This window comes from Plectropomus leopardus, chromosome 15 (assembly GCF_008729295.1).
Source record: "Plectropomus leopardus isolate mb chromosome 15, YSFRI_Pleo_2.0, whole genome shotgun sequence".
Taxonomy (NCBI): Eukaryota; Metazoa; Chordata; class Actinopteri; order Perciformes; family Serranidae; genus Plectropomus; species Plectropomus leopardus.
In genome coordinates, this window is record NC_056477.1 from 5,963,155 (window position 1) to 5,978,616 (window position 15,462).

Sequence of the window (15,462 nt, forward strand, 5' to 3'; positions counted from 1 at the left end):
TGAGCGCAGCTAAAATTAGCCAAACAAAAAGAAAAAGAAAAGATTGAAAAGTGCATAAAATGCGCCAAACAGTCCCTCAGAGCATGAATGTAGGTTTTAGTTTTGTTTTTTGTTTTTTTGCAAATTTCTCCACCTTTTCATGCCACATTACAATTTCATATGTTTAATACTTTCTATCTTTGTGCAAATAATATTTATTAAAATCCCTCCAAAATCACCAGGTCGGAAGCGTGACCTCGCCGGAAGTGAAGGCAACACTAACGTTGATTTGACAGGTTGCACGCGGGCAGAGTAAAGATGTCTGACTGGGAAGATGAGTACGACGAGGACGGTGCTGCCATCGAGAAACCTGCAACAAAAGCAGCTCCGGCTCTGTGGAAATCGCCGCGTGATGACTGTCGCAAAGAAAATGTGTTTTTCGGTGTTAAAAGTGGAAACAGGTCTGGAGCTCCGCGAGAGCGCAGAGCGGATCGTGGCTTTGAGGGATCCGAGTTCAGGAGTCACAGAAGCGGAGGCGAAGATCGGCCGTTTCCCCGGAGCTCCGATCGCGGAGGTCCGGGAAGACGAGCATTTGGGGATGAAAAGTCGGGCTCTTCTCCGGCTGTGACCTTCACCGTAGAAAATGCTTTAGTCGGGAGGATAATAGGTTTGTTTACGGAGCCAAAATTACAGTTTGAAGTTTGTAGCAAAATTTAGCCGTTAGCTACCTATGCTAACGGCTAACCTAACCTTACAAACACTGTGTGGTTAAGACCTGTGCATAAATGTATTTTATGTTTCCAGAACTGTGACTAGTCATGTGTGGAGATTTTGCTCTGACTCTAAATACATTTTAATCCTGTTAAAGGTCGCGGAGGAGCCAAAATCCGTGAACTGGAGGAGAGCACCGGTGCGAGGATCAAGGCAAGTTCACTAATGTTAGTGTCAGAGCAGAAGAGCAGACACTTTGGGTAGAGCTCATATAAGCTGCTGTAACTCTGCTGTTTTTCTTTTTTTGTTATTATATATTTTTTTTTTTAGATAAACAAGGGGGACTATGAAGGTGAGGTGGTCCTCTTTGGGTCCTCTGATGCCCAGCAGAAGGCCAAGGAGATGATTGAAGAACTGGTGGCGGATGGCAACTTTGGATATCGCAATGGTACGATGTCTTTTTTCTAGAAAATGTTGGTCCGGGTCCAACTGTTGCATTTTTGTTTTGCTAACAATAATGAAATGAGATGAACAGACCTTTTAAAAAGTATCTTAGTAGATTCAGCGAGTACTGACTATTTCATACAGGACATAATTTTGATGGTGTCAGGTCCTCTGACTTTGTCATGAAGCGAGAGGACGGCTTTGATGACTTTGTCAAGGGAAGCAGGGTACTTATGGCCTGTTTATTTCTTTATGTTCTGAATCTGATAGTAACACTACTGTGCTGCTGATCTGTGTGTCAGGTCCTGGTCGGGGCTATGGAGGAGCAGGAGGAGGAGGAGGAGGAGGAGGAGGCCGCTACAGAGGGGAAGGTGATGGAGTAAAGAATGGCTCTGTCTGGTCTGCTTCAGCGTTGCAAGCTGCAGATGTTGCCCCGGCTCATGCATCCATTGACTGGAACAGCATCCGGGAAAACAAGGACAAATATGAAGAGCTCAAGTGGAAGGGTGAGCGCTCATATACACAACAGTTCACACATTTGGAAAGTGACATGTTTTTCAATGAATTGGGCTCATTCATGGCTTTTAACTATTTGCAACTTCTTTCAGACCTCCCACCCATGAAGAAGAAGTTTTACGCGGAAGCAGAGAGCGTATCCATGCTCACAGCAGAGGAAGTCCGTGAATGGAGGTAAATCTGCCAGTAACCTTTTCATCACGTCATCTTCCCTGTGCTCACCTGTAGGGATGAGCTCTGAATCCCGTTATTAAATGAGCCCCAGTTCTTGAATTATTGAAGTACGGAGTATTGATAAGCTCTGATGTTAATGGTTCTGCTATCAGAACTGGAAAAATAATAATAGAAACCAGAATATTTCTTGTTTGTTAAGGTTATATAAACGTATGCAGTTTTTTCTAACCAACTACGTTTCTAATTTGCAGTCAGATAAAAACATTCGTCTGAAATGAGCTGTGCTGCAGGAAGGGAACCTTTTTAGTTGCAAATGTTCTTGTTCAAGTTTGGGAAAGAAGGCAGAATATTTTGTTTAAGACTGAGCTGTGAGAAAAAAAGAAAAAAGTTCTAAATTCCTGTGATGAATTGAAATGTGATTAATTGTTTGGACTGCTGCAGTGAAATTTTTGGTGTCTTATAAACCATGAGGTTTCGGCACATTGTGTGCATGCAACGTAAATAAAAAATCAATCAATCAATCAATCAGTTTATGCCTGCCTAGCTTGTACTTCATCTCTTGTTACCGAATGCACCTCAGGTGTGTTACAGTCTATAGTAGTGATTTGTTCAAAACCGTGCTATTATTAAATGTTGTTAATTTTTTTTTTAAACTTTATTTTTTTTCCAAAAGAGCATTGAAATACAGTTTAACACTGCAGAACATACAAGCACCTTTGTATTTATGAAAGCAATTGCACTGATGGATGCACAAGTCAGTTCATATGGTAAATATATCTATATCTATATATATATACAATATCCATCTTTATCAGTACAGCAGGAATTTATCAGTCCCTAAATTTAATGAAAAAGTTATGCTTTCCGTCTCTTGACGGTAGTAACAATATCTATCCAGTCAGCCTTTGTTGGAGGTTCGGTTGTGCTGAATGTTAATTTATATTCACTCTCAAATACATGGAAAATAAAGCAATATTAATTCTGTTCTTTTTTTCTTCATTATTTCCCCCTTAAAATCCCTCAAAAGAACCGATAAGAGTACAGCCAAAGTACCTGGACTAGACACGAGTTATTTCAAAAACTATTCTGAAATGTTGTGAGTACAGACAGAGCCAAATATCACGACTACTTGGCTGTTATTGGCTGGCTTGCAGAGCCCCAAACCTCCCATTTTTGTCAGATATCTGAAACTAACAGTTTTCCTTCAAGTGTCTGTTGTTGGCATATTTTCCATTACAGCCTCAGTCAAATAGGTGGCACCATTGATCCATTTCTTCATGTGTTATCTAACTCGTCTGGCTGTTACACTCAGAGTGCTCCGTGCAGGTTTGCCATGTTGACACTTGTAAGCCGGCCTGTTATTTGTCAGAGATTCTCAATCCTTAAAGCTTTACAGTAATCGTGAGCATTTCTGGGAAATACAGGAAAGGTAGTTGACAGCAAGGGATTGACAGAGGTCCAAGTCTGGTTGTGCAAGACAAACAGTTAACACAAAGCTGTTATCTGTAGGACTAAGACAAAAAGTACTGAACCCTCTAGTCTGTCTCTAGGTAAATGAAACTTGTACACATTCCCGTTAGTTAACTTTATTCCATATTGGAAATGGTTTGGGTTTTAAAATGGAAGGAATATTTTCTGTCCAACTTGTAAACGATGTGGAAAATACAGGACAGGATACAGTTGATCCTCATGTCGAGTTTGAAATACAGTACAGTTTGGATTAAATGTGGTTTCTTGAACATAAACTAGAGCTAATCACATTTCGTACGTGTCCTCGTGCAGCTTGTAATGTGGTTTGGAGTCAGCCACTCTCGACCCTTCCAGTGAATTCCACAATGTTCTTGTTTGTGTTATTTTTTTCCCCAACAGGAAAGAGAATAACAATATCTTTGTGGACGACCTGAAGGAGGAGGGGGAGAAGCGGCCCATTCCCAATCCTTGTCGCACCTTTCTGGAGGCCTTCGAGCTTTATCCAGAGATCATGGAGAATATTCGACAAGTTGGCTTCGAAAAACCGACACCAATCCAGGTATGAGCCCGGCACCTGGGCACATTTACTTTTATAATATCCCACTACTTTAAAGTATCACTGCTGAACATGTTGAAATCAAAAGAAGTCACATTTTTCCAAGAATAGATTAAATGATGTATTGTAATTTTGCTGTCGCTAATGTAGCTTCATTTATGTCGATTACTGATAAAGCACCTCATTTTGGAACAAATATTTGTGTTATTCTGTGTGTGTGTGTGTGTGTGTGTGTGTGTGTGTGTGTGTTGCAAAGACAAATGTGCTCGTAGTGACCTATCTAATTCGCTGTCTGTTGACAGTGGTAATCCCCGTGATTTACAGAGATCAATATTTGGAAATACCCACGTTTAGGGCGACCTTGACGGGAAATATTGAGCCTTTTTTTTTTTCCCCAAAAAAGCAGAAATGAAAAGAAATCTTAGATGACACGATATGTTGAGAACTGTGCAAAAAGGACTTAATCATTCATAGTGTTTGTACACAAATTAACTCTTAAATTGAGATATTTAGAGTTTACACTCTGTTCAAAGTAAGTAAGTAGAAGCCACCATAGATAGTCTACTTGTACTACTGCCAAAAGAAATGATCTAAATTTAAATCGAGTGTCACATTAAAAATGGCTTCTGACATGTTGAAGTTTCAATTTTTTTTTACAGCTCTCATACCTGTGACAACTTTTTTTCCAATTAAACATAAAGACAGTGTTGTGTTTTCTGAAATGTAATTTAATTCATCCTGTACCATAAAATCCAGTGGGATGCTGCTACAGAAGCAGAGATATTTCGAACATTCAAACATTCATCTGTATATTTAAATGTAAACCACAGGAGTCACATTAGATTAATGTGCATGTTGTTATAACATTGCTGAATGGTTTCTGGGCCAGTGTCTGGTGTGTATCCTGTGTTTCCCTGAGGCTGTTCAGCTGCAAATGTTGCTCTCTGCGGCTGTGTTGGTGCCAAATTCAAACTAGAGTGCTGCAAGGGGAAATGAAACGGCATCTTCTCCCTCTCAGGTTTTACTTTCATTTCCCAGTAAGAGGCTTGGTCTGATAAAATATTCTCACCGGCGTGTGCCTTCAAATAGCTGCAGAGCCAGTCTTGTTTTTGTTTGATGACTGTGACAAAAGTATTCATGTGGTAAATGTGAAGCTGATGAGCAGCCGCACCCTCTGCTTCGTGAAGCAGGTCGATCAGTATTTGTGCCAGTCAGTGGTTAAAAACAAAACTTATTTTGATGTTCTCTTTGGAACATTTTTTCCGGTCTTGCAGTCTCAATCGAAACTATTGTTGAGTTTGTCTGTTGTTCATCCAGACACGGCTCTGACATATGAATGCGTTTAAGTGTTTTAATTGTTGTTTTTTAAGTTTCTGTTTATAAACAAACAAGATACTGACACTGATGCTGGCAGTTATCTTATCTTATCTTGTGCTACGTGAGGAAAAAAAATAAATGTATGAGATTATCAGTCGCTCTCATCTCACTCTTGAAAGACTGAATGTTTTCTGGCTTATAATGTTAAATTTATGAATGTATGCATGCAATATATGCTATGCATGATGTTACTTAAAAACGGACTCGTGCAGAAGATATCCCTCTCATTTATCACATAAGACCCACTAGAAGTATGTGGTTGAGTATTTTTGTGCAGGGGCTCCACCCTCTGCTTGGATTTGACTAGTTTCCTGTGTCGGGGACAGTTGTGGCCCTCCAGCACTCAGATGAGATCATGGCTTTGTGAAAAAGGTCGTGAGCAGGTGCCAGATCATTAGCAAAAGGCATCCAGGAAACAGCGCAGAAAATGCAAATAACGTGAGACGAAACACGAAATGAGAGTGAATCTGGGGTTGGCTTTCTATCGCTTTAACTGAAAAGCATGTCTACAAACAGTAACACACAATCCTGTATAGTACACCTTTAACGTCAACATAAAAAAAAATTGTTTGATTGTTATTATTTGACTAATTTTACAATAAGTCTCAGGAAGGCTGAAAGCTAATCTTTTTTTAATGCTGCCTGCAGATTGCTTTTAATAGTATAAAAATTATATTTCTTAATACTTATATAATAAGTTGAACGCAGTGTATTTGCAGATTAGATACTTGGTTTGTCTTAGATTGTGTTTTTTGTGTTCTTTTAATCTTTGATTTTTTGATTGTATGATGATGTTCTTGTTCCTTCACCAGTCTCAGGCGTGGCCGGCGCTGCTGAGCGGGGAGGACCTGATCGCCATCGCTCAGACAGGAACAGGAAAGACTCTGGCCTACCTGCTGCCAGGGTTCATCCACATGGAGGGACAGCCTGTGTGAGTTCTGGACCTGTTGCTTATTTTTCAGTGCACTCTCATCTTTCCTTTAAGGCGTCAGATTTATCTGCTCAGTCAATCACAGTTTTCTTTCTTTTCATTTGTGTGCTGCAGCTTTAATAATTGTGCCTGTTCATCTGTCAAACTCTGTCTTTTTGTCCTTCCGTCCATTCTTGATAGGCCTAGAGCTGAGCGGGGCGGTCCAGGCATGTTGGTGCTGACTCCCACCAGAGAGCTGGCCCTGCAGATTGAAACTGAGTGCAAAAAGTACCACTACAGAGGCTACAAAAGGTCCAGCAGTCTGATGACACATCTGCGATCTTAGTATCGATAATTAATTGTCAGTCAGTAGCCTCGACCATGACCGCTCCTTCTGTTCCTTCTCTCAGTATCTGTATCTATGGCGGAGGGGATCGGAGAGGCCAGATCAACCTGGTGAGGACCGGAGTGGACATAGTGATCGCTACACCAGGCCGACTCAATGATCTCCAGATGAACGAGCTCATCAATCTTCGCTCCATCACCTACCTGGTCAGCTGTTTGTGTTTTTGCATCGTCATGCCTCAGTCTGTGAAATGATAAAGCTCTGATGTGTGAGCAGAAACCAGTGTCGTAAAAGGTTGCACTCTTTGTTCGATGTCTGATTTTAAGCCTCTGCGTCAGAGGTCCAGCCGTCGTATTCTCATGAATGCCACGTCCCGAATCTCTGAAGGGAATTTCTTCAAATTTTGCACAAACTGTCATTTGGACTCACATTTTGGTGGTCAAAAGTCGAGGTCACTGTGACCTCATCTGTCCTATTCACGTGAATGTGATATCTCAAATTTGACGCAAATGTCTGCTTCGACTTGCAGATGAACTGACTCGTTTTTGGTGGTCAAGGTCGCTGATTCAGATGCTGATTCTTAAGTCTGATTCCAGTTTTTTCGTGACGTGTTTGAGTACTGAACGGTCGCCTTTAATAACTGCTCTGATCATTGGGTAAAAGGTGCTGGACGAGGCTGACCGAATGCTAGATATGGGCTTTGAACCCCAGATCATGAAGATTCTCCTGGACATCCGCCCAGACCGTCAGACTGTCATGACCAGGTATGAGTCAAGTCACAGGAAACACTGAAAACAAGTGTTTGAGATCTCATAGTCAATGCAAAGAGTGCCAGTGCAATCCAGTGTTGGTCGGTTTTCCTTTAACAGTGTTTTACAATCCATTGATAAGTTCAGGGAAAATATTTCTTAATACTGAGATAAATATTACTCTCTTAAGAGATAATGAAGGAGTTTTTCTCTCGATTGCTGCAAATAGAAAAAAAACTCTCACCCTCCCAGGGTGAGCGCTATGTTCAGAATTCTTAAAAGCAACTCAATAAACAGCAAAATGAGTGAATGTCCACACAGAATTTAGAATTTTAAGTTCAAACCTTTTAGTGAATCTTTTCAAGCAAGCAGTGAGCAGTTTACAGAGCTCTGGATCAGAAATGCCTCTCCCTAGCCGATAACATCAGCGAGCCAGCCTGCATTCTGACAACCTGTCTTTCCCTGATCCAGTATTTTATACTATTACAATAACAAAAAATGTGAATGTAGGAAGAGTCATCTTCTGGTTGGCTCCCCTCATTATCTGGCTCCCCTTCCGGCATGGTATCATCTTTGGATTGGCCAACCTCAAGGACAATCCCTTATTAGGAATTGTTTTTTCCCTGCTGGGTGCCCTGGTGAACAGCATTATAGATACCACACACCCACGCCCTTTTGATCCACATCCATCCCACACATCTCCTCTTCATATCTCCAGGTACCAAGTTCTCCTCACGTCATGCTTTCACACACCACTGACATCAAAGATTTAGATTATCATACAGATCATTAAACGTTCATCCAGAGCCTCATGCGTTCACTCCCACCGCTGACCTCAGAGGTTAGATTGTCATACAGAACAGTGAGTTATTACGGTACTATATCTTGTATAAGGAATAAATCATAAGAATAATCAGGATAAAAGGAATGAACATGAACATGAACATTGCATCATATACTTACATACTCCAACAATAATGCGAAACATATATTCTCTGTCACAACTCTGTATAACTGATCCACCTTTTTTACAAAGGAAAGGGAGATTATATCATAATCAAACTTCTTCAAAAGTGAATTTAATGGTTTTATTCATTTAATTTGTTACTTAGGATTCTTTTCAGCCAGCTCAGTTATCTGTTTGCGTACTTCTCAGGATGGGAGGGATTTAAAATGTAAATGAGTGGGATTTAACCTGAAGTTGATATGGGTTGATCAGAAGTTGCTATATTTATTATTTACAATCTCAGATGTGAGTTTCAGATCATTTTTTTCCTTACAATAGTTAGAGATTAAACACAGCTACACAAGAGAGAATTTTCATTCATCGTGTGGATATTGAGACGCTTTTTCCGCGGATCAGTCTTGAAGAAAGCACGTCATCTATACCCGAACCTCGTTTCATACGAGTATTCAGCATGTTTCTCATAGATGATTGTCTTTGAAATGTTATAGGATGTGAAGTATATAATTCAAACTTCTTTTTTCCCTCTTACACTCCATGTCAGTGCCACCTGGCCCACAGGTGTGAGACGATTGTCCAGATCCTACCTAAAGAATCCCATGATGGTTTATGTGGGCACTCTGGACTTGGCAGTAAGTGGAAATTAACTCAGTTTCAGGCTCCTCTTCCTGTTTCTCCCTGAAAAATGTGGCCCAATATTCCTTTATGACTTTTTCATGGCAATTTTTTAAAATGTTCTGTGTGCTGTATCCTCTGTTTCTCTGGGTCTTAGGCGGTTAACACAGTGCAGCAAACAGTGCTGGTCATCCACGAAGAGGAGAAGAAGTCCTACCTGTTGGACTTCATCAGAAACATGCTGCCCCAGGACAAAGTTCTCATCTTTGTTGGCAAGAAGCTTGTGTGAGTGTGCAGTCAGCCACTAACATATGCATTGACTGTATTTGCAATATTTGCATGAGGCATAGCGTACCTTACTTTAATCTCATGCTTTTTTATATAACTTATTATTCTAATTTTATTATTGTTTTACATGAAAGGAGGCTGGCATTTTAGGAATTTAATTGTATGGATTTAAACTCCTGTGTTTTTATTTTGCACATGACAATAAACGTCTTGAATCTTGAATATCATTGAAACAAGGAAGTAAATTGTGTGTTTAAAGGAACGCCCACAGTTGCTGGTACATTAAGTATAAGTATACACTTACATAGGCAGCATTTACCACCCATACTAACAGCTCCATGTGTGTATGTTTTGTCTCTGTTTGCGATCTCAGGGCTGATGACCTGTCCAGTGACTTGTGTCTGCAGGGCTTAGCTGTGCAAAGTCTCCATGGTGACCGTGAGCAGTGTGACCGTGAAGAGGCTCTCAAGGACTTTAAAGACAGTACGTAACAGGAAGGAAAATGCGGTTTTAAATTAATTAATGTTAAATTAATGAAGGTTCATATTGACCAAAGAATATGTGTAATTTTTTTCCAGGCCGTGTTCGTATCCTGGTTGCAACAGACTTGGCGTCTCGAGGGTTGGATGTCATTGACATTACACACGTCTTTAACTATGACTTCCCACGTAACATAGAGGAGTATGTCCATCGCGTGGGCCGCACTGGCCGAGCAGGGTAAGAGCGTGTGCATGTATGTGTGATTACAGATGACTTTGTTTTGCTTCCTCCTGGAGTCACATCATTTGTAAATCACAGAAAGTGTCTGTCTGCTGTTGGGTTTGTTTGTGATGTTGATGCATTCATGCCCCAGACGCTTAGGTGCTGCCGTTACCCTGGTAACAAGAGAAAACTGGAGGATGGCCCCTGAGCTTATTCCCATCCTGGAGCGAGCAGGACAGGTTAGTGCATGCGCGCACAGTCACACACACTCACACACTCACACACGTTATTTTGACTTTATGTTTTATGTCGACATAAATTCTGTGTAACTGAAAGTTGATTCAGAATCTAAACAGGTATGTAACTGTATGTACGGTGATGTGTATTTCTCTGGTATTTCACTGCAGGCTGATTAATAGTATGTTTTATTGTTAGCAAATAACCCATAGAGGGCTATAGTGGGCTTTACTTCATAGAAAACATTGTAAAATGGCTTGCTTGATGAAAATCTTTGATCTTTGATATAGTTTATTTAGTTCCAAACTCATATTCCCGCACACACTAAAATAAATAACTAAACAAACAAGTAAATAAATAGATGAATAAATTAAAAATAGCAATAATAAAAAAAAAATACTACTCAATGCAAATAAGAGGTAAATAAAAAGATAACAGCACAAAGTAAAATAATATATAAAGATGTTAAAAACTTATAAAAGGACATAGGAAGTAGTAAAACTGTGACACAGACTAAAATATATGAATAAATAGTCAACAGATAAAGTTCATTTAAAAGTCAAACTAAAAAGGGGAGGTCCTGAGCGACACAAATGATGAATAAATAATGTCACATTACGTGAAGCTTCAGAGGAAAGGATGACTCATTTCTCATAATATATTTACTTGTTTCCTTTGTCCTGGCATAGTCGTGCATCTCGTCATGCACCCTCGGTGGGAGGGACTAAGATAAAAGTGAGGGAAATGTGAATGCAATTTAAGAGACTTGGGATGCAACCAATGCTTAAATACAGCCCATAATTGCCCGATCTCTGCCAGAGGTTTGTCCGTTATCACACAAAACCCCACCCACTCGAAGTTCACTCAAGAATCAGAATATGCAACATCTGTAGATTTATACAAAAATCATTTTGACATTGCTAAAAAAACAAATAACAAGCTAATATTCCATTACCAAAGTAAGTAGTATACAAATACCTTATCTATAAATGTTATATTCATCCATGTAAATATACAAAATAAATACACCCAAACACATTTTTGATTTAGAAAGAAGTCAGGAAAAAGGGTACTTTATCCAAGTTTAAAAAAGAATGAATAAGTATCTAGCAAACCACTCTAAAATGTCATCTTTGTGAATCTTGTTGCAGGAGGTCCCTGAGGAGCTGGTGCTCATGGCAGAGCGATACGAGAAACACAAGCGGGAGAAAGACCTGTGCAATCCAAGGGACGGACCGGGGGGAGGAGGAAGAAGAGGAGGAGGAGGGCGGGGGGGGTGGAGAGATGGCGGAGGAAGAGAAAACAGGGATCGTAACCAAAACTGGGGATTCTAAGCCACGTAAGTCCAAACGCACCACCAAGTTTCTTCCACAGGTCTATAAAGGTCTCATAGGTTGAAGTTTGGATGGATAGAAAAACTTGCACTGTGAGGCATGGAAGTATTCGCCCAGTATTCTGATGCTATTTTTTTCTTAGCAGGGTGAAGCAGGATGTGACACTGCCTGTGTTGTCATTTCTTTTGAATGTATATTTATTTGATTTTTTTCTGTCATTGAAAAGTTGTTTGTTTGCATTTGTCTGGATCATCCATTAACGAAATGAGGCAGTTACACCTCATTATATTGAGATCTTGTTTTAAAAAGGAAAATGTTTGAAATGCACGAATTTGACAGTTTTCTTCTGTCCGTAACTCACCAACCGTAGCAGTGTTTACTATCACTCTGAATATTTTGTTTATATAATTTCTTAACATGGGCAGGAGCAAATCTGCTTAATAAACTGTTGTTTTAATGAGACATGACACTCACTGTATTTTGTTTGCATGCGTACTTGAGATATTCGCTATATGATACAGTAACATATTTGCACTTTCGCATATCTCCACTATCACGGGAGGTTTTCTTGGGCCCTATTTCAGAAAGCTGGCTCAACAAACTCTGAGCCTAACCCCAACCTCAGAGTCGACTGAGTTTGAGCAGAGAAACTCTGAGTTTTCGGTTTCAGAGCAGCTGATGATAATTAGCTCAATCAATTCTGAGTATGTTCAGGCTGAGAGGAGCGCGTTGAGATGGCTTGGGAAAAGATTGCAGAGTGTGTTAATGCCTATATTTAGGATACTATGAAGTTCATAACGTCCACTCATTCATCATGATTCATAATTCTCAAAGAACGTTTAAAAAATCATCACAGAATTTAATCGTAATTGGAAGCAGAATTTATGGCCTAAATGTGAACATTAATTGGATGTCTTGAAATAAAAGGTAAAAGGTGGATTTATTTTGGACCAAATGGACCATATAAAGCTCCAAATGACTAAAACAAAACTAGAAATTCAAATGCTGGAACACCGGTTAAAGGTGAGCCGGACCAGAAGGTGGATTAATTACTTTGCTGTTTCCCTTACTGTAAGGAAATTGTTGTAATATATAAGAATATATTATAATGTAAAAAGCATTTCTGTTTGTTTTCCCAGAGAATAATGACAAATAAATGCGTGAGGAGAACAAAGACAAATGATTTCTTCCCTGATTTTAAAGAAAAAAAAAAGAATGCTTCAACAGATTTATGTCATGAGGGCATCAGGGGAAGAATTGATGAGTATCTTTCATTTATATGTAAAAATTAAAAAGCTAAATAACAACATATTTGAATGTAAGCTGACAGGGTGCTGGTGGGAGGTAATGGGGGCATCAGTTTGAAAAATGATTGTAACATATTGAGTCACAGACTGCTGTCCATCGATGGGTTTGAAGGGATGGTCTTCCTCTGGCTCATGTATTTGTATGGCAGGTTGTCACTCTCAATACAGCAATATTGTCGATCAGGACACAGGCCACGATCGTGTCGCATGCCCTCTCTGGGGTGACCCAGAGCCTCGCGGACACTGGAAGCGGGCCTTGAAAATGCCAATCGTCATCTCAATTCTTGCCCTTGTTCTGCAGCGAGCCGACATTCAACTGACCTTGTGCTAATTTATGGCTCAGTGCGGACTCTCGATACACCCGTGAGTCGTGGACGGAGCCTGGCCACGTGGGCTGCATCACATATCACCTTTGCTGCAGAACAATTAACACCATTATTCGCAGCACATTACACAAAAGGAAGCTTGCAGAGACTCCAACACTCAGATGGTTCAGCGCACGTTGAAATGTTTGTGGCTGCAGTTATTACTTTAAAAAAATCATTCTTCAAGGAAATCTCAGGGATGGATTAATTCCTGGTTTGAAACTGGCTTTTTTATTATCGAACACAAGTGGTATGTTTGCAGAGTAGATGCAACTCTTTGTTACAGGGCAAATATATCTTACTGTCTTTCATGAGATTAAATTATTAATTTTCACATTTATAATGTGGTTTTGTGTGTAATTTATTCAGTTGAATGCGTAATGTTTCCTCTGGAGACTGAGTCAGAAAAACACTGTTTTAATTACAAAGTGGGACTTTTAAAGGAGAATATCTACTACTGACTGACTTTCGATTCACAGTCACCTTCGTTTTGCAGTGGAGCTTTGATGGGGATGCGAGTCCCATCTATTCATCTGATCACACGGGTGAATCCTTAAATATCCTTTCTGATTTATGCCCAGGAAAAACCACAAACAGAGGCAGAAGCTTTTTCAAAGCCAGTGTAACTTTTACTAATGTGCTCAGTATCTCCAACGTTGTAGAGGAAACCGCCGTTTGCATAAAAAAAGCGATGCAGTGTGTAATATTCTGATGGTGCACATCCACGATGTGAGATGTTTGATATTTAGGGTCCGAAGACAAGATAAATTATGGAATGTGATGTAAAACGGTGTCTTTCGTACAGATATTCCTCCGGGAATAATTACACATCCAAAAGTGGTCTAATAACCCTCTTCTGATGCAAAAGCCTGAATTATTCGTGCCTCCATGTCTGCACCTTTGTTAAGAAAAGGACACGCCATGTCTCTTCTTCCTGCTTCTCGTTCAGCGGACGATCATTCTCAGGCTCAGAGGAAGCGAACCTGCCAGCGAGCAGGTCTGTTGCCATAGTAACCGACTCAGGGTGACACTGAGCTGGCTTTGTGAAACGGAAAATTCAGAGTTTCCCTCATTTTAGGCTCAACATACTCAGAGTTTTCAGTAATCCCGCTTTCTGAAATACAGCCCCGGATGATGCCGAAGGTAAATATTGTTTTATTTTTCATCTTTAAAAACACTGAAGGGCAAAAAAATAGCCAATTCATTCATTTAATGACAAAATAATTTCTCCTACAGAAAGCAATAACCTGCATCCAGGCCAAGAGCTCGCCTGCGGTGCGTGGACAGGAAACCTCCGCTGTACAACACGAGGTAGGTGTGTGTGTGAGGTGGGGGTCGAAGCAGAAATAGGTTTTTTGGCTTTGTCAACTGCATAAAGAAGTGTTAACATTTTGTACTGGCAAAATCCTGCTATCAGGACATATTAGCAGTGATCGAAATGTTGAATCGTTTAAGGTACTTGAATGGGTATTTTCTATGGTATTCTATGCTTTGACTTATGTTATTTGTGACAGAATACTATAGTATGACCTTTAATGCCATTTTAGACAAAATGCTATATTATGAAACCTTTATAATATTTTTAGGTGATATACTATGCTGTGACATTTTTATGCTGTGTGTGCTTTTTTAGAAGACACGCTTATTTTTATTTAAGATGACACAACACTTTCACTTCTTTGTGCGATTTTGGATGACATACTACATGCTATTTTGAACGACTGCTAATGCCGTTTTGGACGTCATACTATTCTATAGGTTGTAATATCTCAGATGATGGTACTTTGACTTTTTTATGCTATGCAGGATTCCTTATTATACTATCTTATGCTATTTTAGTCAAAATGCAATTCTATAACATTTTTCTGCAATTTCTGATGACACACTATGAGACTTTTTTGGTTTTTTGGATGAGAAACAATACTACTTCATACTTTACTATGCTTTTTTGGATGATATATAATACTATGAAGTTTATTCATGTTCTTTCATGACTTTAGATTATACACTGTTACATTTTTGTTGTTGTCATTTTTGACAACAAACTATGCCATGATTTTTTTTTGGTTATTTTTGAGGACATACTATTGTATGCCATTGTTGTAGTATTTTGGGTCATTTTTGAGGACATACTATACGATGATGTTTTTTTGCCATTTTGGGTCATTTGTGATGACATACGACTATGATGTTTTTGTGCAGTTTTGGATCATTTTTGATGTCATACTATACCAGGGGTCGGCTAGTAAATTTGGCCTTGGGCCAATTTTTTTTTTGTACTTTATTTTTATAAAAGGAACATAGACAACATACAGAAGAGCATAGAACAAACATTTGGTCACCTATACATTCATTCAAACATTATACTGATGGAGTTACAAATACATGATGGCTCAATGAGCATCTCTTGTGGACATG

At 39.6% G+C, this 15,462-nt stretch overlaps 1 protein-coding gene across 1 annotated transcript; it reads left to right on the forward strand.

Moving 5' to 3' along the window:
- Positions 1 to 297: 297 nt before the first annotated feature.
- On the forward strand, positions 298 to 14,356 carry ddx43 (DEAD (Asp-Glu-Ala-Asp) box polypeptide 43). Its single transcript, XM_042502649.1, has 17 exons — positions 298 to 646; positions 848 to 903; positions 1,021 to 1,138; positions 1,458 to 1,640; positions 1,743 to 1,824; positions 3,694 to 3,853; positions 6,040 to 6,158; positions 6,339 to 6,449; positions 6,548 to 6,689; positions 7,147 to 7,247; positions 8,741 to 8,828; positions 8,969 to 9,096; positions 9,473 to 9,582; positions 9,678 to 9,816; positions 9,953 to 10,040; positions 11,190 to 11,377; positions 14,281 to 14,356. The coding sequence occupies exons 1-16, from the start codon at positions 298 to 300 to the stop codon at positions 11,370 to 11,372; spliced, it is 2,157 nt and encodes a 718-aa protein (XP_042358583.1). The 3' UTR covers positions 11,373 to 11,377; positions 14,281 to 14,356.
- The last annotated feature ends 1,106 nt before the right edge of the window (positions 14,357 to 15,462 follow it).

What these genes read in the sequence shown, in the direction of transcription:
- ddx43 (XM_042502649.1), top strand. Translation starts at nt 298, where the DNA reads ATGTCTGACTGGGAAGATGAGTACGACGAGGACGGTGCTGCCATCGAG. An exon ending in GAGGAAGTCCGTGAATGGAG is followed by an intron (nt 1,825 to 3,693) that starts GTAAATCTGCCA and finishes TTTCCCCAACAG; the next exon opens with GAAAGAGAATAACAATATCT. An exon ending in TTCGCTCCATCACCTACCTG is followed by an intron (nt 6,690 to 7,146) that starts GTCAGCTGTTTG and finishes ATTGGGTAAAAG; the next exon opens with GTGCTGGACGAGGCTGACCG.